This window comes from Corvus moneduloides, chromosome 3 (genome assembly GCF_009650955.1).
Source record: "Corvus moneduloides isolate bCorMon1 chromosome 3, bCorMon1.pri, whole genome shotgun sequence".
Classification (NCBI taxonomy): domain Eukaryota; kingdom Metazoa; phylum Chordata; class Aves; order Passeriformes; family Corvidae; genus Corvus; species Corvus moneduloides.
In genome coordinates, this window is record NC_045478.1 from 7,048,742 (window position 1) to 7,073,270 (window position 24,529).

At 43.0% G+C, this 24,529-nt stretch overlaps 1 protein-coding gene across 3 annotated transcripts in view; it reads right to left on the reverse strand.

Moving 5' to 3' along the window:
* Nucleotides 1-24,529, reverse strand: part of EVA1A (eva-1 homolog A, regulator of programmed cell death) — a 209,923-nt gene that overhangs the window by 138,154 nt on the left and 47,240 nt on the right. For all 3 annotated transcript variants that reach the window (XM_032104468.1, XM_032104465.1, XM_032104466.1), the window contains exons 2-3: nt 12,936-13,150; nt 2,652-2,775 (exon numbers count right to left, since the gene is read on the reverse strand). In XM_032104468.1, the coding sequence (XP_031960359.1) occupies nt 2,652-2,772 (121 nt within the window). In that variant the 5' untranslated portion in view covers nt 2,773-2,775; nt 12,936-13,150. The remainder of the gene's footprint in view (nt 1-2,651; nt 2,776-12,935; nt 13,151-24,529) is intronic.

Sequence of the window (24,529 nt, forward strand, 5' to 3'; positions counted from 1 at the left end):
ATGTCCTGTCCAAACTCTACAGGCCACTTCCCAAAGTGCCTCTAACACCTGTATACAAAAAAAATCACATTCATTTTACCTAGATAGGTGCTAACCAAAACAACTTCTTCAGTGACATGATCACAACAGGCTCCTTCAATAAGCAACAAAAAGAAATTTATATCCCTATCAATTCAAGACAATTCAGACCTTAAACAGCTTCTTATTAAGGTATCTCTGTTACGTCTGCTGTTAAGAAAGACAAATTCAGAAACAGAACCCAAAATATTGTATTTGTTTTTTGATAAAGTTATGGATCAATCCCTGTGCCAGGCACTGAGCTCTTCACAAAGACTCTCTGATTACAACTCTGTGTGCTCAGACTTTCTGGAGCAGCTCAACACAGTTTTGGGGTTCAGCCTTTAAGCATATATTCACTTACAGCTCATAGACAATACTCAAATAGTCAGTAACCCAAAAAGCCAACCAAAATTTCTCATGGTCCTGTATTTTGCATTCTATGGATGCATCATTCCTCAGTCCCCTCATTAGCCTTCTCCCTACAGAAAGGTGGAAAGGCTTATTGAACTCACAACAGCACTAGGTACTGTTTGTGAGACTCAAAATTAACATTTTGAATTATCAGGGAAAGCCTGACCATGACCTGGTGTCTCTGGGCAAAGCTAATTCTCATGTATTTCAAACACCATTGTTGACCTAGTAGGTTCTGATTAAAAGTTTGCCCAATCACTAAGAAACAATAATTTCTGTCAGATTACCCTGTTTCACCCTGCAAAATTGGAGCTGCCTGAAAAATGTCTTGGGGAAATGTTTTCAAGCAGCTTCCCCTGCTCCCTTTCAGGAAAATCACTTACTCTACACACTGACAAACTCCTTCTTTTCTACCATATCCATAATTAGCAAAGAATGCCAAGCCATAAATATTTATGCACAGATGGGTCCTGAAGTACCTTCAGAAGGTCAGCACAGGCCTCAATAGTCAGATTTTTCAAGCGAGCTTTGATATAAACCCTGCAGGTTCAGTAGGACTTGTCAGAACACCCTGCTAGTCACCCCTCTCAAAACGATGCATTTCTCACTCGCGAAAATCCCACAACAACTGCAGGTGCTTCATTACCTACTTCTGATTTGAATTCCTCACAGATCTGGCCAGATCCCCTCACTTCATTAGCACAGGTCTCTGCCTGCTGGGGCAAAAAGTCTTATTCTGTGCTGCTGCTGGCAAAGTCTGAATGTTTCTGCTTTTGTTTCAAACCTTTTCTGAAGTCAGATCTGTTTTTCTCCCCTGTGCAAATGGTCCTTTTTTGTTTCTTCCCCAAAAAATTTTGCTGATGTGATGCCGGGACCACGTTAGTTATGTCATCTAAAAAACTTGAGGCTGGTCTGAAATGCTATGTCGAGGCTAATTGCCATGTCCAGGTAATTCATAGAATCATTAAGGCTGGAAAAGACCTCTAAGATCACGAGTCCAACCATTAACCCAGCACTGCCAAATCCATTGCTAAACCATGTCCCTAAGCACCACATTTACACATTTCTGAATACTTCCAATCACAGTGATTCCACCACTTCACTTGGAAGGGTGGAACAGGGCAGTTTGTTCCAATGTTTGATCATCCTTTCAGTAGAGAGATTTTTCCAATTTTTAGATCCTATCTAAAGCTCCCCTGGTGCATCCTGAGGCCATTTCCTCCTATCATTTGTTACTTGGGAGAAGAGACTGACCCCCACCTTTCTACAACCTCCTTTCAGATGGTCACAGAGAGTGATAAGGTCCTCCCTGAGCCTCCTTTTCCCCAGGCTAAACAACCCCAGCTCCTTCAGATGCTCCTCATCAGACATGCGCTCAAATAGAAACAGGTCCTGTTCTCCAGCTGACATCAGCTGGCACAGTTTGTCCACATCAAACATGATCCACCTCCACACTAATGTGTTTGCTTCCAAAGCCCTGATGGAGAATGGTGTCTAGGCTGTGCTAACTCCCCTGCTGGGGCCAGGAATTGGTTGTCCTGAGCCAAAGCTGCACTGAGCTCACTCCTCTGCAACACGCATGACTGCACTCCCAGTATCCAGCCCCATTTAATTTCAACACAGCTAATGAGATCATGCAAAACACAGGTTAACATTTCCCAGCCTGATCTGGGAGCAATTAAAAGCTGGCTTATGGCATGGTGTGGGCAGGTGAGGTTCCCATCACACCACCATCACCAGGGTCTGCCTGAGGCACCCAGCTCTGAAGGAAGACTTTGCCCATGTAAGGAGCTCCCACTGCCTCTGGAGGGGCTGGCAGAGAGGGGACAGAGAGGGTCCCTCTACCCCACCAGGGCAGGAGAGTCGCTGCAGAAGGGAGCAGGAGAAGCCCACCCACTGCTGACAGCATGAGCTCAGTGCTGGCAAAGGCTGGCACTGGCACCTGCAGAAACAGTCTGCAGCTCAGGCTGCTGGAAAGCAGGAAGGAGATGGAGCAGCAGCATCCCAGCAAGGCAGCAAGTGAGGGGGAAAGTGGAAATGCCCCACACCAGGGGGTTATCTTACACTGAAAATAGAGGTGGAAGGGAACAAGAAGTCCTAGAAGGCCTCTCTGGTGAGTATTAAGTATGAGAATGCCTTGGTCTCAACAGAGCAAACAGACTGGATAGAGAAACACTTACTTGGCCTACACTTGTACCACACAAGGAGGTACTTGCCAGTCCCGGGGCACGGATCCATCCCGAACAGCCGGCTGTTGACGAGGAACTGGCAGCTCCGCCTGTCCTGGCACTCATCCAGCATCTTCTGCAGCCGGGAATGCACACAAGAAACAGAGAAACAAAAGCACATCAGTGTCCCCACTAAAGGGAACGTCAAACAGAGACAAACTGGAGAAAGGTGAGGCCATCCTTGCCTCCACAACCAGCCCTGGCACAAGGCAGGTGATGGTTCTCAACACAGTGAGTACCACAGGAGCCACGGACTCAGTGCTCCTTGCACTGTTTTAAGGAGCAGGTTTTCATCCCCTTGCATGGGTGCAAAAGGGAGGACTTGCACTGGGATGGTCACAGAGATTTTGAAACACTTGCATGCCTTTTAATCATAATATAAGACAGTACAGTCCCAGGAAAAGCAGCTTTGAGGATATGGATCCACCTTGATAGTTAAAAGTAAAGACTCAAACTCTATCACCACCAATCTGCTTTAGATTTCTCTGGAAATGCACAATTTCAAGAGAGCTCTTGTCTCAGTCATATAAAAGCTGGTACAAATATATATGTATATAAATTGCTGGTATTCCAAAAATTAGTAGTTGTGGTGGAAACACTGTTATACAGCCAACTTAGTCATTTTTTAATAGGGTTCTTTCCTCTTCCCCCATGATTATCACATTCTTTTAGCTAAACTCAGGAAGGGGCTGTGAGTCAGAGGGTTCTGTCACCACTGGCATTTTGGGTCCTATCCCCTTGTCTGCTTTTCCTCTAGCACTTGCTCCCTACTCTCTCATTCATAACACTCACAAAAACTCCATCTCAGAATCCACAGGGGCAAGGCATTCTGTCTCCTGCTAGAAAATAGCTTCATTAAGGAAGATTAATGGTTTCTTTTAACCCTATGATCCTCTAAAGCAGTGGTGTGGGGGAGAATATTATTGAGTGGGGCAGTAATTAAGTTTTAAATTCAGCTGGATGGCTTTGGTGGTATTTATGTACTCCTGGAGAGCCCCTAAAGTGCTAAAATTACCATAATGTTTGCCTGACACACATGAACCTGTCAGAGCATTTTGAGACCTCAGAGCGAGGTAATCCACCAGCCTCATTAAGTCCCTGTGATACAGAGCTGTGAATTCCAGCCCCAAAACAATTAATTTTCACTTGCAAGGAGGCACTGGAAAATCCTTCCTCAGAAATTCCCCATGACTCCCCTGGTCTCTTTTGTCTTCTCTCTGTTCATTTTTCTTACACCCACCTCGATATTTAGGCTTTCCCACAATCTTCTCCCTGTGCCATTAACATAAAGGCTGCTCCTGCTCTACCATGAGCAACCCAAACCAATTTTCTCTCTTCTTCAGTGACTACTTTCTATTTTTGAGTTCTCCCTGAACATAATATATAGAATCTTTAGCATTATAACTCTGAATGTTATGGTCTGAACAACAGCTGTTCCAGTTTCAAGTGCAATTTGAAGCTGCCTCATTTGCGGTTGCTCATAACTTCCTAAAGCTTTCACTTTTTGGGCTGACACATGCAAAAATTCATGCCTGCCTCAAGTCTGACCTTTATTTTAAAGTTCAAACTAAAACAATCCAGGCCTTTTCTAGCGGGCAGAGAACATATGCTGTTGTTTTCCACTTACAAAGATAATAAAATGCAGGCATCTCGTTTAAAAATACAGGGTTTAGGATGGAAAGGCTGAAAGGTGAACACTGAAGGAGGTGCCCGGGAGCACTAGCCCCAGCTTGACCGTCACGTTAAAATGCAGAGAAAAAGCATACTCTTTCCTCTAGGCTCATAAGGGTTGGCTGCTCACTCAGCATGTGAAATTCAATTTAATGCAGAATCCAGTGAGTTGCAAAGGAATTTAAGTGAGGATCCAGCACAGATATCTCTTTTCATCTCAAAAAGCAAAGAACAACTAGAAACAGCTCTGGAGGGCTACACATATGGAGAGAAATTCTCTCCAAATCATTGTGCACCTGAAAGGATTGACTGGCACTAGACAGCCATGGCTGTGCTTACACACAACTAGAGCTCAGAATATGGAGCAAAGGGAAAGAAGAAGCACCCCAAATGTTTCCTTTCCCTCTAGAGAAGCTTTCTTCCCTCAAAGGCAGTACACTTGGGGTTTTTATCTACAAACCTATTCACAGCAGACAGGTGAGCATTTCAAGAGCCTTCAGCGCTGTGTAATGGATGCTATTAGAACTGGTTGGAAAACCTGCCTGGGTTTCAGCAGAGACCAAGAAAGGCCAACAAGAAAACCACTTTGAAAACCTCAGCTGAGATACCTGGGCAGCACTTGCTCATCTGTCCTTAGGCTCAGCACCAGGAGCAAAGGCAACAACTCACTGACCTCAGGAACCATGGACAAGGGCAGCCTTCAGGTATTGCCACTTTGTCTTGGCTCTGCTCTAACGTTTGGCAGCTCTTACTTTTTCCTTGTATTCTACGTAAGTGAAACCTCCTGAGTTTACTTCCTGTGGTATGCAAAGGGTGGAAAAGGGCAGCAAAGAACAAAGCCCTAGGGAGAAATTAGTAACTAAATTAAGGAGCAAAAGTCATCTATGTCATTGTGAGACCACAGAAAAAAAGTGAAGTGTTCTTGGGGTTCAGTGTGCCTTTTACTAATTTGTTGTAGTGTTTAGCTACAGTTCCAATTTAATTTGACAATAGCCATGTCTCTGAGAAGTTTCATAGAGGGAAAGAAATCAATATTTCCTTTTCATTCCCATAACTGTATTTTACCTCCCCCAAAGGGCAATATTCTTCCTGAAAATATAAAAAAAATCATTAAGATTTCTGATTTCCTGTGCACTGTTTGAGTAAAGTCTTATGCATAATGAAATATATCCATAAAGAGTAAAATAAAAAAAAAATATGTTCAATCCTCAGTGAAATACATCAAGAAAAATGCAAAGAAAATTAGCAGTAGTTGACTCTGCATTTTCTTGATTAAAAACAAAAATAAAAATAAAGTTGTTACACTGGTCTTAATGTTAACTTTAAAACTTGCACGTATAATTTTTACCTATCCTTGCATGCACAGAAATCTTCTTTCCCGTTGCTTTCACCAGTATGTGCTATGTACCATCATCTTTTTAAACACTGTGCAGAACATGTGTGACCAGATGATCCCCAAAGGTACAGTTCCCTGCAGGTCCAGGGGTTCTGGTATCTACCAGAAGCCAAGAACTTGGCTTTCTGGCCTTACTCTCAAAAATCATATGTCAAGGCAGTTTCAGAGCTCTGGCAAATGTCAGATGTTGTTTCTGAAGTATTTACAGATGATCAGCTACGCTGACACCAGGAAGGCTGGGAGCTCACTTGGTAGTGAGGGAATGTCTTGAGCTCACATGGTTTTTGCTCAATGGATGGAAAAATGTAGGCAATTCATTCTTTTCCTTGTTGTTCTGGTAGTCACTGTCAGCTGTAAAAGTGGGAAAACACAAAACCAAACAGAAAGAGACCCACAAGCAATCCGAACTTGCACAGGAATAGCAGTAGGCCCCCACAACCCTCCCTAGCTGGGATGTACAATCAGCTCCTTATGTCTCCGAGTCTGGTAGGCCCCCGACTAAAGCCAAAAAAAGTCACCTCGGATTAGATTATATTATAAAAATCACTCCAACTGAGGAAGGTGGAGGAGGAATTCAGGAATTCCTGTGTGGCGTGAAAGGGGAGGGAAGAACATTAATTGCACTGTGCCATTTTATAATTGCATTACAGTGGTAAATCAGGCCTGAGGGCTGACAGCCAGTGCTCAGGAGGGAAGTTGCGGCTGTTTAAACCCATTCCAGTCCCTGGTTCATGACTGAGCTAAGAAGCTGCAAGATTTAGAGGAGATAAGAGAGCAAGAAATGTGAATTCAAGTAAAACAAACACTAATCTAACACCTGTGATTTATGCCCTGGATTAATCTCCCTGCGGTGACGTGGGTCTTAAAGCAAGGGCAGCCTCAAGCTCAAAATCATGTCTTTCTAGTGGCCACTGCAGATGAAACACATTTCTCGTGCTCATTTTGTTGTGCTCATTAGCTAAGTAATTGCTTGTGCTCATTAGATAACAACCTCTTAAATGTGGAGCTGGATGTGAGCTCTTGCAAGGAGGCCATCCTCAGCCATTCCCAAGGGTGCACTCGTTTTTAGCCTGTCTCTTCAAATCACTCTTCAAGAAGTGCTTCCCCTGCACGAGTAAAACAAACCACAACTGAGCTTAACACCCAAGGCAACTAAACTTACCTCAGTTCTTGGTCCCTCGGAGCAATTCATTGATTCACGCTTAGGGTGAAACTTTGGACCCATAGAAGCCAATGGTGAAACTCAACAGGAATGAAGACTTTGCCACGGGGCTGCTCCCTGTACAGCCTCCATCTTCAAAGGAGCATAAGGATGACTGCGGGGCATGTCAGTCATGCATGAAATTACAGAGAGGAGCCCAACTAAATTGCCCAAATTGTGTGTTGCTGGGGAGAGTAACTCACAGAGCAAGCTGCATGAGTGTTTAAGAGCTGTGTGCAGTCAAATGAAGATGGGCAGAGATTTGTACTAAGAACTTTATGCAAGAAGATACCAGTAATTTTATGCATTTTTAGGTCAAATTCAGTCCATGCATGGCCACTATGGCAGAGTTACACCAACACTTACATTGGTGCACCTTCAGAGTTTTTGCAATGGGAAGACCTAAGTACAACAAACAAGGCAGAAGGAACTCTCACTACAGCACAGTGCATTCATAATGCCTTCATGTCACATTTCATTTGAATTTTGATACTCTTTTATGTACCCTTGAACACTGGTAATACTTTAAAACTCTCTATAAACTTAGTGCTTTCAAGATGAAAACTTATTTACAGGTCCTGTTTCTGAAGACTGAACATTCATCTCTATTCATTCATGCAAATTACTGAAGTCCATGGAGCGAGAAGATTTTCCAAGAATCAGCAACAGGGAAGCACAGACTACATGAGGAAGTGAAATCCATGCTGATGAGGTGCAGGTTACCTGCCTATGGCTTCATCAGGCCACCTTCCCAGCCTGCTCCTCTAGAAACTCGTTCAGCTTTGCCCAAATTACTGCATTCCACCTGTGCATCACTTGAAGAAGAGATCAAAGGCCCTGAATCCTGATCTATAGCAGGTTTTAGTGCTCTACTAGCTATGTCCTATTGCTCTCCCTTGGACCTTGCAGTGCTCACAGCAGAGTCAGCAGAAGAGAACTATGCCCATACATTTGGTGATTCACATAAACATGCCAGACTGTGAAATAGAGAGCTGAAAACTGGGCATGCATTCCCTGTCACCAGCTCTGCTATGGGAGGAGTAAATGCCAGCAGGACAGTAGAGCAGACAGCACTCGGCTGGGATGTCAAAACACCAGCAGGATTCAACAGTGCTCCTCTGGCAGGGTCTTGAAAGAGCCCAGAAACAGAGATTCACAAAGAGCAGGAACATATTCACCGAATAGAAGGACCCAATAAAAGCTGCAGTACAAATATCACCTAATTAACATTACCTACATTTCCTAACAGTAGGAAACTTAATCTGTATGCAAGGTCAACTTCAAAGGGAGAGGAGGTCTAAACTGAAGAAATGCAAAAGGGTGCATAAACAAAAGTCATGGGATTAAAGAAAGGGAAAGCTTAAAACACAAAGTGGAAAAAAATCCCTGAGAGCAAACTATTACACTGTCAAGCACGGTCTTAGTGGCAATGATGGAAGCCCCATGACTTGGAAAGTTTAAATTTAGAGTAAACAAAGCATTAGGAGGCTTACACCCCGGGGAGCAGTCCTGCCTCATCAGGGAGACAGGCTGCACTGGCCACCTCTGCCTCCAGTGCCTCTTCTCCTGCAGGACATAATCACTCTGCTCTGATGAGCTATTTCAGTCAAACCAAAGATTTCAAAGACACAGCAATTTAGAGATTGTCTATGACCTCTGCATCCAGAAGTTCTACAGCAAATAATTAGCTGGGGGAACCACTTGCCAGAGAGTTCTATTTCAGGCAAGATTCATGAATGAAACTGCACCGGTTCTGTGATTTATAACAGCAACTTTGGCAGTGCAGTAACCTCTTCTGGACCCTGAGCTCACTGCTCCCCATCCTCTGCAAAGTAATTAATATGGTCTGAAAAAGAGTTTCCCAAACTTCTCTTTAATTCACTGAATTTTTCAGACTGAAACTTTCCTTCTTCAAACTGCCTAGAAACCGTGGAGGTCTAATATGCAATATAACAGTGGGTTCTCCTCCCAGTGGTACTGATGACCATTATTCTTCCTTTCTACCAATTTCTTCCTTCTTTCCCCCTGACCATCATCATTCTATAGATGTTAAGAGTCATGAGAAAGGGCCCTTTCTCATGCTGAGGCCGCTTAGGTGTGTGACATCAGTGGGACCGTGCAATATCCAGTGACTGGGCATGTCAGGAGCCATTGTCCTTGGCCTGCCAAGAAAGCTGGAGCAGTTGGGAATGTTTCCTTCTACTTGGTATTTTACTTTTAATCCAGAATAATTGGGGAAAACAAAATCCACTTTGGAAAGAGCAACACCAATCCTCTCTTTTTGTGATCAACAGCTGGCCTGTGCTTTGAGAGCCATTTCTGGAAAGCTCATCTCATCTTTCTATCAGCGAAGAGTCAGCTCACTTTTACTTCTTTTTTTTGGTTTCACAGAAATCTTCCTGGTGGGTGAAAATAAAAAAAGGGGAGGAAGGGTTCAGGGAATTCTGTGGTCAGCATGCAAGGAATCTGCTCCCTTTTGGAGGGCAGCTGGAGTGACAGCAGGAAATGGTGGCAGCAAAGGTGTCCTGTCTCTCACCCAAAGGGCAAAAGGAAATACCACATCAGCAGCACTGGTGATTCTTGTCACCAACGACTGGTTGTCCTGGAGAGTGTTGAAAGAGACCCAGGGCACAGGCCATGCCCACAGGCCCTCCCCAGATTAGCTAATCTTTTTAAAGAGAGTCAGGATTCAGCTCCGGAGCACCTTCTAAGCACAGCTCCTCTTGGGGAAACGAGTCACACTCACACGGTCAAACGTTGCCCTTGAAAGAGCATTTATCTGCTAATTTCAGTACCTGTGCATATTAAGAGAGAAGTTAGACCACAATGTTGTTGATAAATTTCAGGGGGCAGAAGCACAACAAATTAAGTGGCTCTCCAGGGCTTTCTGTTTTCCTTACAAATAAGCTGTGGTTTTATTTTCTGCCAATTTATCAAAATGAGAAAATTGCAGGTAATCAGCTGTAAAGTGTAATATAGTTTTGTGGTAATAAGCAATAATTTTAGCCGACCATTAGACATTCTTCCATATAGGCCTCGAGTGATTAATTGCTGAAAACAAGTGGCATCAGAAATACTGATCCAGAATTCATCCTTCCAGTACATAAGGGGGGCTTACAAGGGGCTTACAAGAAGGGTGTTCAGTCATACAACAAGAGGGAAAGGCCTTGAGGTGAAGAAGGGCAACTTTAGATTACATATCAGGAAGAAGTTCTTTACTCAGAGAGTGGTGAGGCACTGGAACAGACTGCCCAGTTCTGGCTGTCGCATCCCTGGAAGTGTTCAAGGCCGGGTTGGAATGGGCTTTGGGCAACCTAGTCTAGTGGAAGGTGTCCCTGCCCATGGCAGGGGATGGGAACAAGATGATCTTTAAGGTCCCTTGTAACCCAGACCATTCTATGAATCTGTAATGATTCTGTGAATGTCCAAATTCTTTATGCATTTGGAAAGCTCCCACTGAATCTGACATTACAGTGCTAGAATAACAGAAATGTGTAGTCTGGGGTCACTGGGTCACTGCCTTAATGTCTTGGACATGCTCTCCCAGGTGGTCTGTGTTTCATTCCGTGCAAAAACAAGTGACTAAAGCAAGGAATCCTGGCAGCCAATCTCATAAAGCTGAATTAGTAGAGGTTGTCTCAGTGCGATCAACTCTTTCTTTTCCCTTTTTAACACAGAAACAGTGTCTGAACTGGACATTTACAGTGGAGAGAGATTCTAAATGGGAGTTTACACTCATAGCTAGTGTTTGCAGGGAACAGAGTTAATAAATACCCCTTATACTCCCTCCAGGCCACTCTCCAGAGAAGCAGCAAATTTATACAGTCATGGGTTTGATTAGACACAGTGATTTTATATACTTTGTTTTGAAGGGTTTGCTTTGGTTGTTTTTTTCAATTACTGACAACCAGAATACACACACAATTGGTCCTGCCTGTAGCAGACAAATATCTGAGTTGTAAAACCACAAAAATACATGCCATTTCCTTGTCTACAGCTTTCCAATTTTCCTACATACATGCATTTCCTACCAGCAAGCTGCAGGCAGCTTGCCATTCCACTTGTAGAGTTCCTGGCTTACCCTTCAGAGAGGCCTCACCCCCTCCAGGACTGAGAAAGAAGATGAGATTCATCTCTGGCATTCAGACTCGTCCTACCCTGGGCAAGCACAACACATTAAAGGATCAAACCCACATTTGTGGGCACCAAAGAGGCTGTGAGTCTCCTCTAAAAGGACTCAGGAGCTTGCCAAAGGTGTCCCAAGAAATTTGTGGCAGAAGAGAGAATGTCAGCTACTTCCCCAGCACATCTGCATCCCCGAAATGGGTTAATAATAGTGTTTTGGTCTCAGTCATGTAACAAATGTACTGCACAAGGGATCTACTGCAGGACTACCTACAGGGAACACAACTCTCGCTCTGATGAACAGGGATTGGGAATTACAAGCAGCCTAGAGTACTGAAGGCAAAGCTAATGGGGAGCAGCTCTGAGGACATAAAGAGCTAAGAGAGGCAGGTAAGGATTTCATTTCAATCCCTCTTACACATAAAACCATGAAATGGAAAGCCTAGGGTAATATCTTCCCTCTTCTCAAGTTCTTCCAGATGCCTTAAGTGGGCCGCTCGCCCACAAGGGTTGAGGCAATGCTCATAGCTATCAATCACCTTGGTGAATGAAATGTTGCAAGTAAATTTTTCAGTAAATCAATAAAAGAAAGGAAGGCTAGACTCTGTCAAAGCTTTTTCTCCATGTTCTCCCTAAACAACATAGCTGCCTCTTGTCTGTTGCATTATGAATTTTTGTTATCGGATCTGGGAAAACCTTCCACTGATAAGAACCACGTCCCCCCATACTACAGCTCAGTCCTTTGCTGTGCAGTGGAAGTGTCTTGAGGGCAACTTCAGATCTGTCAGCTTAAGGGTTACACTACAGCCAAACACCAACCTTGTGCAAATTCTTGAGAACTTACCACTGACATTTGGAAGCCAAAGCACTCATATCAACTTTTTAAAAAATGCTGTAAATGTCTCTTAAAAACCCTGGATGCAAGAGCAAAAAGTGATGTGAAAAGTACGGCCTTTAGCCAAATTGTAAAAGAAATTACTCACTAGCCCTGTAGGTTCATTAATCTAGTCTGCTACAAATTTTTATTAAGAGTTATCATTGATTCTTAGCCATAAACTCTGCCTGAAAGTGGATGCCTGAAAGATTTGCCCAAAAGTTTTCACAGTCCCAAATCTGGCAGTCGGAAAAACTTGTGCTTACTTCAACACCCGGGAGCAGACCCTATTTATCTCAACAACATCAGCCAACTCATGTTTCTAATTTTAGTTGTTCCTACTGAGACCTGAGTAACACTGGCACCTTCCAAGTAATCCTTTGATTTCCTGACGTCACATGTACTCTTGGGAGGATACACAGAGACAACATTCCCTATACAAATGGTCAGAGCTGATTAACTGCTGGGGGATGTTACAAGTTTAAGTGATGTATGACCACTTACAGTGGCTTAAGAGCCAAATGAGTCACAAGAAGTAAAGCCAAGGATTCTCTCTGGGTTTCAAGTTACCAAAGTAAAAGCCTCTTGAAATAGGATCTAAAGCAAAAAGAATGCTACAATCATCTCTGAATGTGTTGAAAAAGCTAATCATTGGGAAAGAAAACTATAAAAATAATGCTCTTCAAACCCAGTCAAACATACTGTAGTCTTGAAGTGTAATTCTCCTTCAACCACATTCCTGAACTGTTACTGATTAGAGTTGCAGGAAAACTAAGACATTTACCAGCAAAATCTAATTCAATCCTGTCTAAACTACAAGGATGAATTATCCACTGAGCTGTGTGAGACATCAGAGCTCCCATACTGGGTAGCCCTGCTAAGACAGGTCTGTGCAGCACCAACACAGAGAGCTGCTGCCTGGCCAAGGAAAGGTGAAGTCCAAAATTAAGAAATGCATTTTAACAATACCTGAAGAGAGGTGCCAACTGAACAGGTAACATCTTCTTTAATTAAAGTTGCATAGGAGTGGGGATAGCGAGAAGGACACAGCTGATGACTTGGTACAATTCGGCCATAAAAAGAAGACTGGATGCTGATGGTGGTTCTGTGGGGACATCTCAGGGACACATATTCTCCATCACAGGCATGGTCAGTGTAATTCTTTAGTACCTGTGATATGTAACCTGCAAAAGCCATGACAAAAACCATCATTAGTGAAAAGTAGTTTATATTTAGGTGATTTACGGCAGTGCAGCCAACAAACACAAAATAACAGGCAATGAGGGATGCAGATTTTATTATTCGAATATCTCATAAAGGTGCAAAGGAGAGACACGATGACAGGGAGACTAGGGATGCTTGGTGATTTGATCTTCAGCCATGTTTCATATCCTTATGGAAGCACAATCTGGATGCTCCAAACTCTTAGTCGAATCACACAACTTATTTACATAAGCATATCTGTCAAGTTTACAGGAAATGCAGCTGAGCCAGACTCATCATTTAGACTGCATCTAAATGCCACATGCAATTTTTGGCCCCCCAATACAAGACAGATTTCAACAAACTGGAGTACAGAAAGCCACCAAGAAGGCTCAGAGCTAGAGCATTTTCCCTGTAAGGAGTGGCTTCTTCAGCCTGGAGAAGAGACATCTTTGGGGGAAAATAATAGCAGCCTGCCAGTATCCACTATGAGGTTATCAAAGAGATGGAGCCAGGCTCTTCACAGTGGTGCACAGTAGGAGAATGAGAAATAACAGGCACAATAAGAAATGAGAGTTTCAGACCAGGTATACGAGGAACTCCTTCAGAGAGCAGTCAAGCAGTGGAGCAGCTTGCCCAGAGAAGCTGTGCAGTCTACATTGTTGTAAGTTTTCAAGACATTACTGGATAAAGTCCTGAGCAACCTGGTCTGATATTCTAGAGCAGTAGGTTAGACTAGAGAACAGCAGTCCTTTCCAACCTCACTTTTCCTATAAACTAATGATCATGGGCAAAAAGGCCGAAATGCAGAGTGACTAAGGGGAAAGTTGGGGTTACAATTGGTTGTATGAGGTCCTATTCCATCCTGACACACCAGGCACATCTTTGGTCTCCTTTCACATTATACCATTTTAATTCTTCTGGCTGCACCTTCTGTTCTAGGCCTCTGACACTTCCTCAAAGCTTTGCTTTCTCTGTAATTCTGCAAAGTCACAATCTTTTTAGAAGGAAAACACTGTGCAGAACCAAATCTCTCCTTGTGTCTTAGAGGATTATGTTATCCGCTATAATGAAGTTGTTGACAAGAATAAAGCAGGGGGACAAAGTCTCATTAAAATTACACTGAGTCAGAAGGGCTGATTACAGTTGGGTTGCCATGGGAACTCCCAAACAATCCTGGCTTTGCCACACTCAAGGAAACCTCCCTGTTGCTGATACAGAGGCATCCATACAGGGAACACTACAGCATGTCCCACATCAGTGTCAGCCATGGTCCCACTCAACCCCACAGATCTCCTCTTTGCAATGGGTTTGAAAGTCCCCTTCCCACTACTGCCACCAACACAAGCAGCCACCCCACCATGCCTGTCCCTATCTTCCTCTTCCTCTGTGGAGGAAGACCAAGAGGACATGGTGGGATGGCTGCTGGTAGACGCTTTTCTTAAGAGATACAATAGAGAAAAAAGACAAAGCAATTAAAAGAAACAAGTAATCCCTGGACAAATTCCCAAAAGGGAACATAAAACTTGTTTTTTAAAAATAATGACTATTCTCTTGGTGACCCATAATCACAGAATTACTTAGGTTGCTGGTTGCTAGCTCTGCAAGTCATCTAGTCCAGCCTTCTGTTCAAAGCAGGGCAAACTCCGTCCAGGTTTCCCAAGGCCTTGTCCAGTTCTGAACACCCCCAAGGCTGGAGCCTCCACAATCTCTCTGACCTTCCTGTCCCAAAGCTTAACAATTTCCATGGTGAAATTTTTTTTTTTTAATTCCATGCAATTGGAATTTCCCATATTATGACTTTCTTTTGTTCCCTCTGGTTCTTTCATTGGTACATTTTTGTACCCTCTGGTACATTTCAGAGAGAAGACTGGTTCCATTTTTTCTATAGCTTTAGGTACTCTAAAACAGTAATTAGACCCCACTTTCCTAATTTTTTACTTCTAGATGAACAGACCAGTTCCCTCAGTTTCCCATTATTCACCCCATATTCCAGCACCCTTCCCATGGCAGCCACATGCACTCTATCCAGATCTTCAACACCTTTGCTGCACTGAGGAGCCAGCTTGGCTCGCTGTTGTAACCCTCCATACCTGCAAGGTGCGCTGCTTCCTCACACTCACCATCCTGCCTTGCGAGACATGACAGTGCCTCCAGGGAAGCCCAGCTCTTGTGGTTTGAGAGAATTCACATGGATTGCTCATTTCAGTAGCAACTCTAGCTTTCCTTGTAGACACATCTGTAGGGTATATTTACTCCAAGTTAAGCACTCCCAGGGTTTTTTCTCTGTCCCTAAAGCCATATCCAGCAACTTCCTCCTAATCTCCAAAATTATATGACTTATATCCAGAGCTTTTAATGGGAATAGCTCTTCTTCCATACCAACACCAAAACCTAGCTCAGGAGTTCTGTGAAAGACCACCACTGTCAACAAATTTCAAGGTGTCTGAAACACCTACAATTACTGTTCTTAGAGAAAACCAACACACAGTAATTTAACTTCAGCATTCAAGCTGCCACTGTGGGGGCTGGATTCTCTGATTTCTCTAAATTTTAGCCTGTTGTTCTTACTCAACAGTTCTGTTGCTGCAGTGCCTCGAGGTGTGTGCCAAATAAATGTTTACTCAAATCAGCATATTAATTTGCACATCCCCAGGGCAGCATTTGCTCATAAGAAAAAAGCTGAGACACAGCCCCAGTTATCAGAATGAGGGACAGGGCTGCATCAGATCGGGAAAAAGCACTATTTAATTTAGTGTCTTTATCTCACTTGTTCAAGGAAGTACTCTGGGATAAAATGAACTGTTGGGGTGGACCTCCTTTCCCAGTCAGTAGAATACATGCCCTGGGGGATGCTGCACACCTAGTCCTGGAATTAGTTCAGCTCTCTCCCTCTAAAGTAAGGTAGCTATGCAGGATGGGCATCAGGACAAGCAAACTACAAACAGAATCAGAATACAACACAAAATATTGAAACACACTGTTACTCCAGTGCATTAGGACTTTTCCCCCAGGCCAACCTATTAAGGAGCCAGAGAAATACAACTGAAGTGCAGTCAAAACTCTACTGTCTCCTCTGAATATTCAATTACTCTGTCAGAACAGCCATCCTACGGCATGCCTTTCATATTGCCAATTCAGGATCAGGGAAGGTTTCAGCCCCTGCAATTAGTGCAGATCACTTGTTGAAACAGCTCCTTCCTCTCATCTTCCATCAGCAATCTCAAAATAACTTCGGTTTGCTCAAGCTCAAGATATTGAAGGGACTGAATGCTTTGATGGTGACTGACTCATAATAAAGAACAATGTCTGAAACATCGGGCACTGACCACTGTCAGAAAAAAGATACTGGATTAGGCACGGGCACGGTCAGGGAGGTGATGATGTTCTTCAAAGAGCAAAAGAAAGTGGCTGTAGAGAATTATTGGTTTGGTTTTTTTTTTTTTCCTCTTTAAGTGTGTCAGATTTGTACTATTTCATTGGCATTTCTTATGAAAGTGTTGGCATTTCATTACCCATTGTTTCACGGTTCAGTAACCCAAAATCTGAATTGTTTTCAGGACCCTTGTTGAATTTTCGGTAAAAAGGCTCCAGGTGACCTTTTGTACCATTATATGTGGTACCAGGGAGAGAACTACTGCGATTCTCTTCACTGAATGAAATACTTAAACATGAAGCCAATGGCAGGTGTTTGAGGATTTTAATGGCACTTGTATACCAGGGTAAGACAGTGCTAGAGCAGGTGGTAATTTGAGCTTTTTTTAAAAAAAAAGAATTTCATTTGAAAACATGCTAAAAGCAACAAAGAAATCAAAAGAATTAAGCCCATCAAACCTTTTCTAAATGCTTCATGTTTTGAAAACCTGGGATAACAAAAACTATCTCAAAATGTTTTGGGTTTAGCACTTTTCTTTTTTTAAGGATTGTGTTGAGGACATGGAATCTTTGATAGTGGGCTTTCATACTCCCAAATTAAGTCAATGTACAGGACTCCAGAGTGAAATGTCTCCTTGATTTAAAAGACCAGTGTCACCACCAAAGCAGGGATTTACACTCTAGAGACAGAATAAACAACTGAAAGAAATGCTTCACAAAAATGATAGACCATTTTTCCCTCAAAAAAGAAGGAAATGTTCCCTTCAAACACCACTTCTAATTTATTTTTCCACAGTGCAGGGTTTGCCTCCTATCAGTCATCAGCAATTATTCTCCACTACTCACCAAACACAATGTTTAATGCTGACTGTAATTTTATCCGTCCCAGCAATGTCAGCTCCCAAGAATCCTTTAAACCATTACCTCTCCAGAAAACTGTTGATCAGTTCTCATCCAACAGTCAGTTCTAAATTTTAACACATATGGAGGAAAGCGAAACATAACAGCTTAGTACAGAATATCACCATTTTACAGGAATTGTAAATCTAAACATCCTCCTTTATTACGTTCATGGAGCTACAGCCCTTCCTTTTTGAAACCAAAGCAGCTGATGGAGCAGTTCACAAAAGCACAGATGGCACAAGAGCTTTCACCCCATCCAGAAGCAGGCTAATTCAACCTCCAGTACATAAAGGGGCTTTACAATAAGGCCAGAGAGGGGCATTGCACAGGGACATGAAGTGATAGACAAGGCAGAATGGCTTTAAACTAGAAGAGTCTCCTCTTAGAAGGAAATTCTTTACTGTGACGGTGATGAGGCCCTGGCACAGGTTGCCCAGAGAACCTGTGGATGTCCCATCCCTGGAAGTGTTCAGGGCCAGGCGGGATGGGGCTTGAAGCAACCTGGTCTAGTGGAAAGTGTCCCTGCCACGGCAGGGGTTTGGAACAAGATGATCTTTGAGGACCCTTCCAACCCATGTTATTCTATGATTCCATGAGTCTGTGAGTCTGCAACTGTTCTATGATAACCGTAGAGCTCACAAACATTTATTCATATATCCCATTTGCTTATGGCTGTCTAAAACCAGCAAGTTCTCTTCTCCTGCTTCCACAAAAACCAGTTCTAGTCTTTCTTGACGTGGCACATAGCAACGCACCAGCTTGCAGAACACAAATTTCATCTTTCACCAGGGAACATCTCTGTAGGAATGTGCTGGAAGAATAGAGACAGTCACAATCATAATAGAACTAACTCTTTTTACAGTTTGGATGTGATCCAAAACTTTTAATAAATTACAAGAAAATTCAAAGGATTCTAATGGTTAATGAACTACTACATATAATTAAAGCCAGAGGTTCATAAACATCTGCATTGAGCTATATCCAAGCTATTGTAATGTCTTCTTAAAATATCCCATTTTGAGCTCTTGTGGTTACAAATACAGGAGTGCATACACATCATAGAGAAAAATCAACCGCATGAAAAAAACTACTTTATACTTAGAAATAAGTTCTTTCCCATTATCTGAAACACATGGAGTCACTGCAATTAACTGCTAGTGAATTAAGTTATTTCCTTGTTGCTGGTTGACACAGATTCTTTTGTTTTTAATCCTCTTATTTTCCAAATCCATAATGGTTTTTTCAGTATCTGCTGCCACTTTCTTCTAGTTTCCTCAGCTTCCTTGCAGAGGTTTTAGAGACACTGAATTCAAAATAGAACTTTTTTCCAGGGGATACTTTAATTGGATACTTTTCTGGGGTTCAGACAACTGCTAAACCACACTAGTTTGCAGGCAGGCTGTGGACTGGAGAATTTCAGCTCGTTCTTTATGGGCAGAGCACTGCTACTCGTAACATCTCACAGAAACAGTGCTGAGCCAGTGGAGTCGAGTGACATGCCACGAGGATGGACCAACAGGGCTGAAATGTGACCCCAGGCAAGCCTTGAAGCCAGAGCAGGGAACTCAATGAATGCATTTCATACCAGGCATTACTGATAATCCTGTGGTTGTAGCAGTAAAAGCAGCTCTCTCAAATCACAGAGCAGCCCAATACAGACAAGCAGGGTTTGTTTTGCTTTGTTACTAATGCTGGAGATTAAAACGTGCTATTACAATCCTTCTACAGAGAGATTTGCTTTCAGTTCAGCTACTCCCCAAACCTTTCAGCTTTCAGATACCATACAGCTCTGAAAAACCTGAACATCTTGTAAGCATATTTAGGAAAATATTTTTGTTTTAAGTCAACAGTTCCCTGCCCACTATTTGATCTTCTGTACCGCAGTTACAGCTCCAAACAGCATCCAGTGTTAACTCAGAAAAAAGGTTTTGAAACAAGAGTGAATTTAGAACTACAGCTGAGCGCCAGCATTTCAGGGCTAAACAAGGTAAGGTTTTGTAAATGCTGATCAGTATTTCATAGGTCTCCCGAGTTTGTGTAGGGATGAGAAAGTACTGGAAGTTAGATTGGTGAAGGTGACAGGAATAAAAACACCGTCATTTTCAACTCTGCAGGCTTGAATATTACACAGATACTACTGAGGATTATTGCTAATTATTCCCTTAAATTCCCTAACTGTAAACTCCAACAAATTTAATAAAACACTACAGCCTTTCCGCAGATTGTTGGAATTACTCTGGAGAATTTAAAAAACAACTCCAACTGCAAGTATTTTGGGTCTAGGGCTTTAAACAATTGCTCTGAAAATTCAATACAAAAAATCTTTTTTGATGTTTGAATATCATCTTAGATGATTTTCTTTGAATGTCCCATAAGTCCATAGTTTCTTGAGAGCTTACTGTTTTCTAAAACAAGGTTTAAAAGCCTTTAGAGATATGGAGAATTATTTTTTCTGATATTCCACATTTCGAAAAGACAAATTTACAGAGTTTAAAAAATAATCTTTTTTTTAATTCTTGAATCAGGGAATATTTATCCTGGAAGGGCCTCCTGCAGGTCACCCAGCCCAAACTGGAGTAGGGTCAGTATCAAAGTGAAATCAAGCTGCTCAGCACCTTGTTCAGCCCTGAGCAAGGGCTGCCAAAGACAGGGATTCTCCAGCCTCTGAGGTACCTCTGCCAGGGCTTCACCACCCTTGTCATTAAACTTTTTTACAAATTTTTTTTTCAAATAAGTGCTCAGAATTTCCCCTGTCACAACTCAGGTTTCTTGCCTCCTGCCTTGTCAGTTTGCACCTCTGAGAGGAGCTGAGCTTTGGTTTGTACCTACACATTTTCAGGAAGCAGAAGGAAGAATCTGGGTTCTGTCTAGGTTTCTCTTCTCCACCATCCCTCCTATGCCATGTGCTTAAGGCTCAAACTATCCTCCTGGCCCTCCAGCGGACTCCCTCCAGTTTGTCAGTGTTTCTCCTGGAATTGTGTACCAGTATCATGACCTGTAATTCAAGGGGTTGACCATCCACTTCCTCTGCATTTCAGGAATTTTTTAAAAACTCTTGTTTCATTAGCTGCATGGTTGCAGGCAGCCATGATGTTGCAGTGCAGAAATCTGACAGTACAGAGAATTTGGTTGGAAGGCGCTGCACCGGGACTTCACGAGCTTGCAACCCTCTCTCCAGCTACTTATTCTTGCTCCCTTATTCCAGATCTAAGACTCTCCCAATGATTTGTGTGCATGTGGTGTATGGAGGTGACAGCAACCAGAGCTGGAGCACAGGTCAGAGTGTCCATGGATATGTCCTGCCAGCCACTGGAGCAAGAGATGGCATGCACAGTGCATAGGTACATCTGTGACCACTACTATCAAGCTGGGCTGGCTGGAAAGTAGAATAAAAGCTTTGGGAGGCAGGTATGAAAGCAGCCACAAGACAAATACTGCAGAGACCAGAGAGGCTGTGAGTTGTCTACAAGAGGTCCAGGACAGCTATGGGAAGACCAGGAGTCAACAGAGAGGCCCCTCTGCCTGCTCTCATCAGTGTGAGGTGATTAGGGATCACAGACCCGAGTGCCACATGGACTCTCTGGGGCCAGTTTCCAGAGGATCCACACTGAATGTAAGTGCATATTTCCTACTAACAGGCTTTCATCCTGCTCAGCTGGAGAGAGGAACAGGATGAGGCCACTGGTGCTCTGTTTGTGTGGAAGCCAAGTGTTTCTGCCTGTGATTGGAGTGCCCTGACCCACGCACGCTCTGTCAGGAGTAGCTGCTCAGCACCACAGCTGCCTGCACCTGGGGACACGGGGCTGTTGCTGCTCTGCCTCTATCAGGCTGCCAGATTTGGCAACTCCTAACCCTTCCCACTAAAAATTCCATATGTGTGTACATCTGTGCATGTATAAATACAAAAAATATATTTATATGTCGACACACGCACACACACGTGTGTTAAAAAAACAACCAAGCAGCTTTGCAGAATATTTTACCTAATTTAAGTTGCAGGAGACCCTGAACCCCCCTATAACTGGGGAGTTAATTTTTTGTAGTACTATATTTCTTAGAATGCTTTGTTAAAGTAGTGTCATAACTTTATAAATATTAATATATTATATAAGTAATATCATAGTGTTGCAGCATTATAAATATTAACGTCTTGCTTTAATTGAAAAGAGAATAACTTGCAGTAGGATGTATTATGTGTCAAATACATTAAGTATTCCACACAGCACAATCAGATTTATAAAATACATCTTACAGCATAACCAGGTTGTCTTGGGAAGCCTTATGGGGTTTGTTCAGTACTCAGAGAATGAGAGCTGTAATTTTGAGAGAGATTTAGAGTATACTTCCAACAGCCCCCAAAGGTTAATTCCACACACTGTGACAAGCTGGGCACTATTTCATTCCAGAGATGCAGCTGCAGTATGGCTTAAGGTCATCACTTTACAGCTGAGGGAACTGCACGGGTGGCACTTCCTGAGCAGCTTCAATTGGCTCTTTCTCCTTGACTCTCAACCAAGTCCTTTCCCAAATACAGTCATGTCACACATAAATCACAGCACTGCTCACTCTGGCCTTGCCATTGCATTCTAAGCAGCAATAAAGAACTCACACCACCACAGCCATGTAGCTCTTCTAAATTAAGTTATAACAGATTTATTTTATTCAAACAAGAACAGTTTTATCTAGGTGGTTTATATACAAGAGATTTTAACAGCAAAACTACAGTGATATAATTAGCGTGCCATAATTATACCCATGTAATTCTCCATAGTACATGCATAACTATCAATTCACCTTTCCTCATATATAAAAGTCTCACTAGTGTTCACTTGGACTTGCATTTTCACAATAAAGTCCTTTTGATCCCACCCCTTCAGGTGACAATTCTTATGGAAAATTCAACCTTGAAAATCAACATCATTACAAAATTAAAATGGAAATGGAAAGAGCCTAGCTAAGAAAAAAACAATCCCAAAGCTTGGTGTCTTCCTGCAGCCAGGCTTAAGAGCTCAAACAGGATCTGTCCCAAAACTCAGACTTTTCTACAAACATCTCTGGGCCTGAGGGCAGGAGATCTAATAGCTGTTCTGCACCTTCTGGTCCAGTCACTAAAATTTCTGAAATTTGTGTCATTTGGCACCTCTATCTCCATAAAATCCCTTCTTGGGCCCTCGTCAGCTATATCAGAAGTCAATGCTGGCAAGCACAGTGCCTGACAGCAACCCCTGCTGCACCCTCATGCGCAATGAATGCACCAGGGGTTTTTTCTCTAGTATTTAGAAAGCATGGGATTTACCATTTCACCACATACCAAAGAAAATTTGGTCCCAAATCTCCTCTGGGAATAGGAAGTGGTTGGCATTTGTCATGAAAGCAGATGATGTTTATCTCTGGTAAGGTCTGTGACAGCTCCTTCATGTCCTCACACAGTGTGACAGCAAGAGACAGAGCACCAACCTGGGAAGTTTGGGAAGGGTCCAATTTGACCAAAACCCAGGCTTTCACCATTGCAAACACAGAGAGAAAAGCTTGTTTTTGTACCAGTAACATGCAGCAAGGGAATTATAAATCAGCCATTCTCTGACTGTGAACTACAGCAGAAGATGTGACTAAAATCAGCCTGGCCTTTGCCCACAGCTTTTCTGGGAGTGACAGGGAAGTATCCTGTTACCACCCAAATTAGAAGAAAGCTTTTGCACAGCATATCACACTGGGACAAAGAAAGTGGTTATTTGACCACACAAGTGACAGACAAGACTTTAGGCACACTGACCAATCCTTTAAGCAAATCAGGAACTCAGCTATGACAATCTGACAAGAGCTAAGAAACACCAACACTGAATAAACAGGTTTCTGCCCATTCAGAAGAAATTATTCTGACAAGACTATGAGTACAGGGCAATGGCAGATTTATTTAGACTGGGGCAAATGGCAGGAGCAAAGGCAAAAGTGCATAACCCCACAGGAGCTGCTGCTAAAGCCATCACAAGCAGATGTGAGTGCTTTGCACACAGTGCCAGGAGCCAGCTCTGGGGCTCTCAGAGTGATCATACATCCCTGAAAAACGTAGATTTCAACTGGCAGGTGAAAATGTTGCACAATTCTCGTGATCCCAGAGAGGAAATCTAAAATCCTGTTACTTTGCATGAAATAATACAGTGTGACTTACATGTGCAAATACCAACTTGTCAGGGAAGAGTTTTCCTACAGGAAAATTCTTCCAATCAGGTTTTAGTCTCCCCCACTGATTTTAAAAAGCAGTTCAACACTACAATGGTTATTTTTATTAGAACCATTTTTGCCTTGCAAACTAAAATTCAAGGCCTCTCTCATTTGCTGCTGTGCAATGATGTGTAGGGATAGGCAATCTCCATGCTCAAGGAGGTCAAATCACTCTGGATTGCTTTCCCACCTGGCAATTTTTCCAGTTAAGAAGCTGAAAATTTTGGAGGGTGTCCTGGGGTGATGTTACCAAGCTGCTTTATTCTTTAACCATCCACTCAATGCCCAAGGACTTGGTGCCCTTAAGATGGACCCAGGGGCCGGAGCCACGGGCCGAGTGCGGGTCGGTTCAACGGCTCGGCCCGAGGGCTCGGGAGGGATGTGACAGGAGCGCTGTGTTGATCTTTGGGTTTCTTTTGTGTTTCAGCTAGCTGGGAATAGGTTCTGTTGGTTTTTCTTGTTCTTTTTTCCCTTCCCTACCCCTTGCCTCACTGCCTCCCTTCCCTCCTCGCCAGTCCGGGGAGCCTGTGAGGTGGGTCCAGCTGGTCCGAGCCTGGGGGTCTGTTCCCTCTCCAGGAATTTGTTGTATTTTGAGGTTTGTTGTTTTTTTTTTTTTATCCTGTTCTACCCTGTTTTGTTTGGGTGTTAATAAACAGTTTGCTTTTTTTCCACTTTCACTTGCTGTGACCCACTTGTCTTAGTGGTGGAGGAAAAGGGGATGCCCTTTTCCCTTCGGAGGAGACACTCACTCCAGAGTATTTCCTCCTGAAGTTTTGTCTCCAAAACTGAGACAGAGGGTAATGACAAATCACAGCCTGCATTGGGAAGGGCAGCTACTGCTCACAGACATACAGCATGAG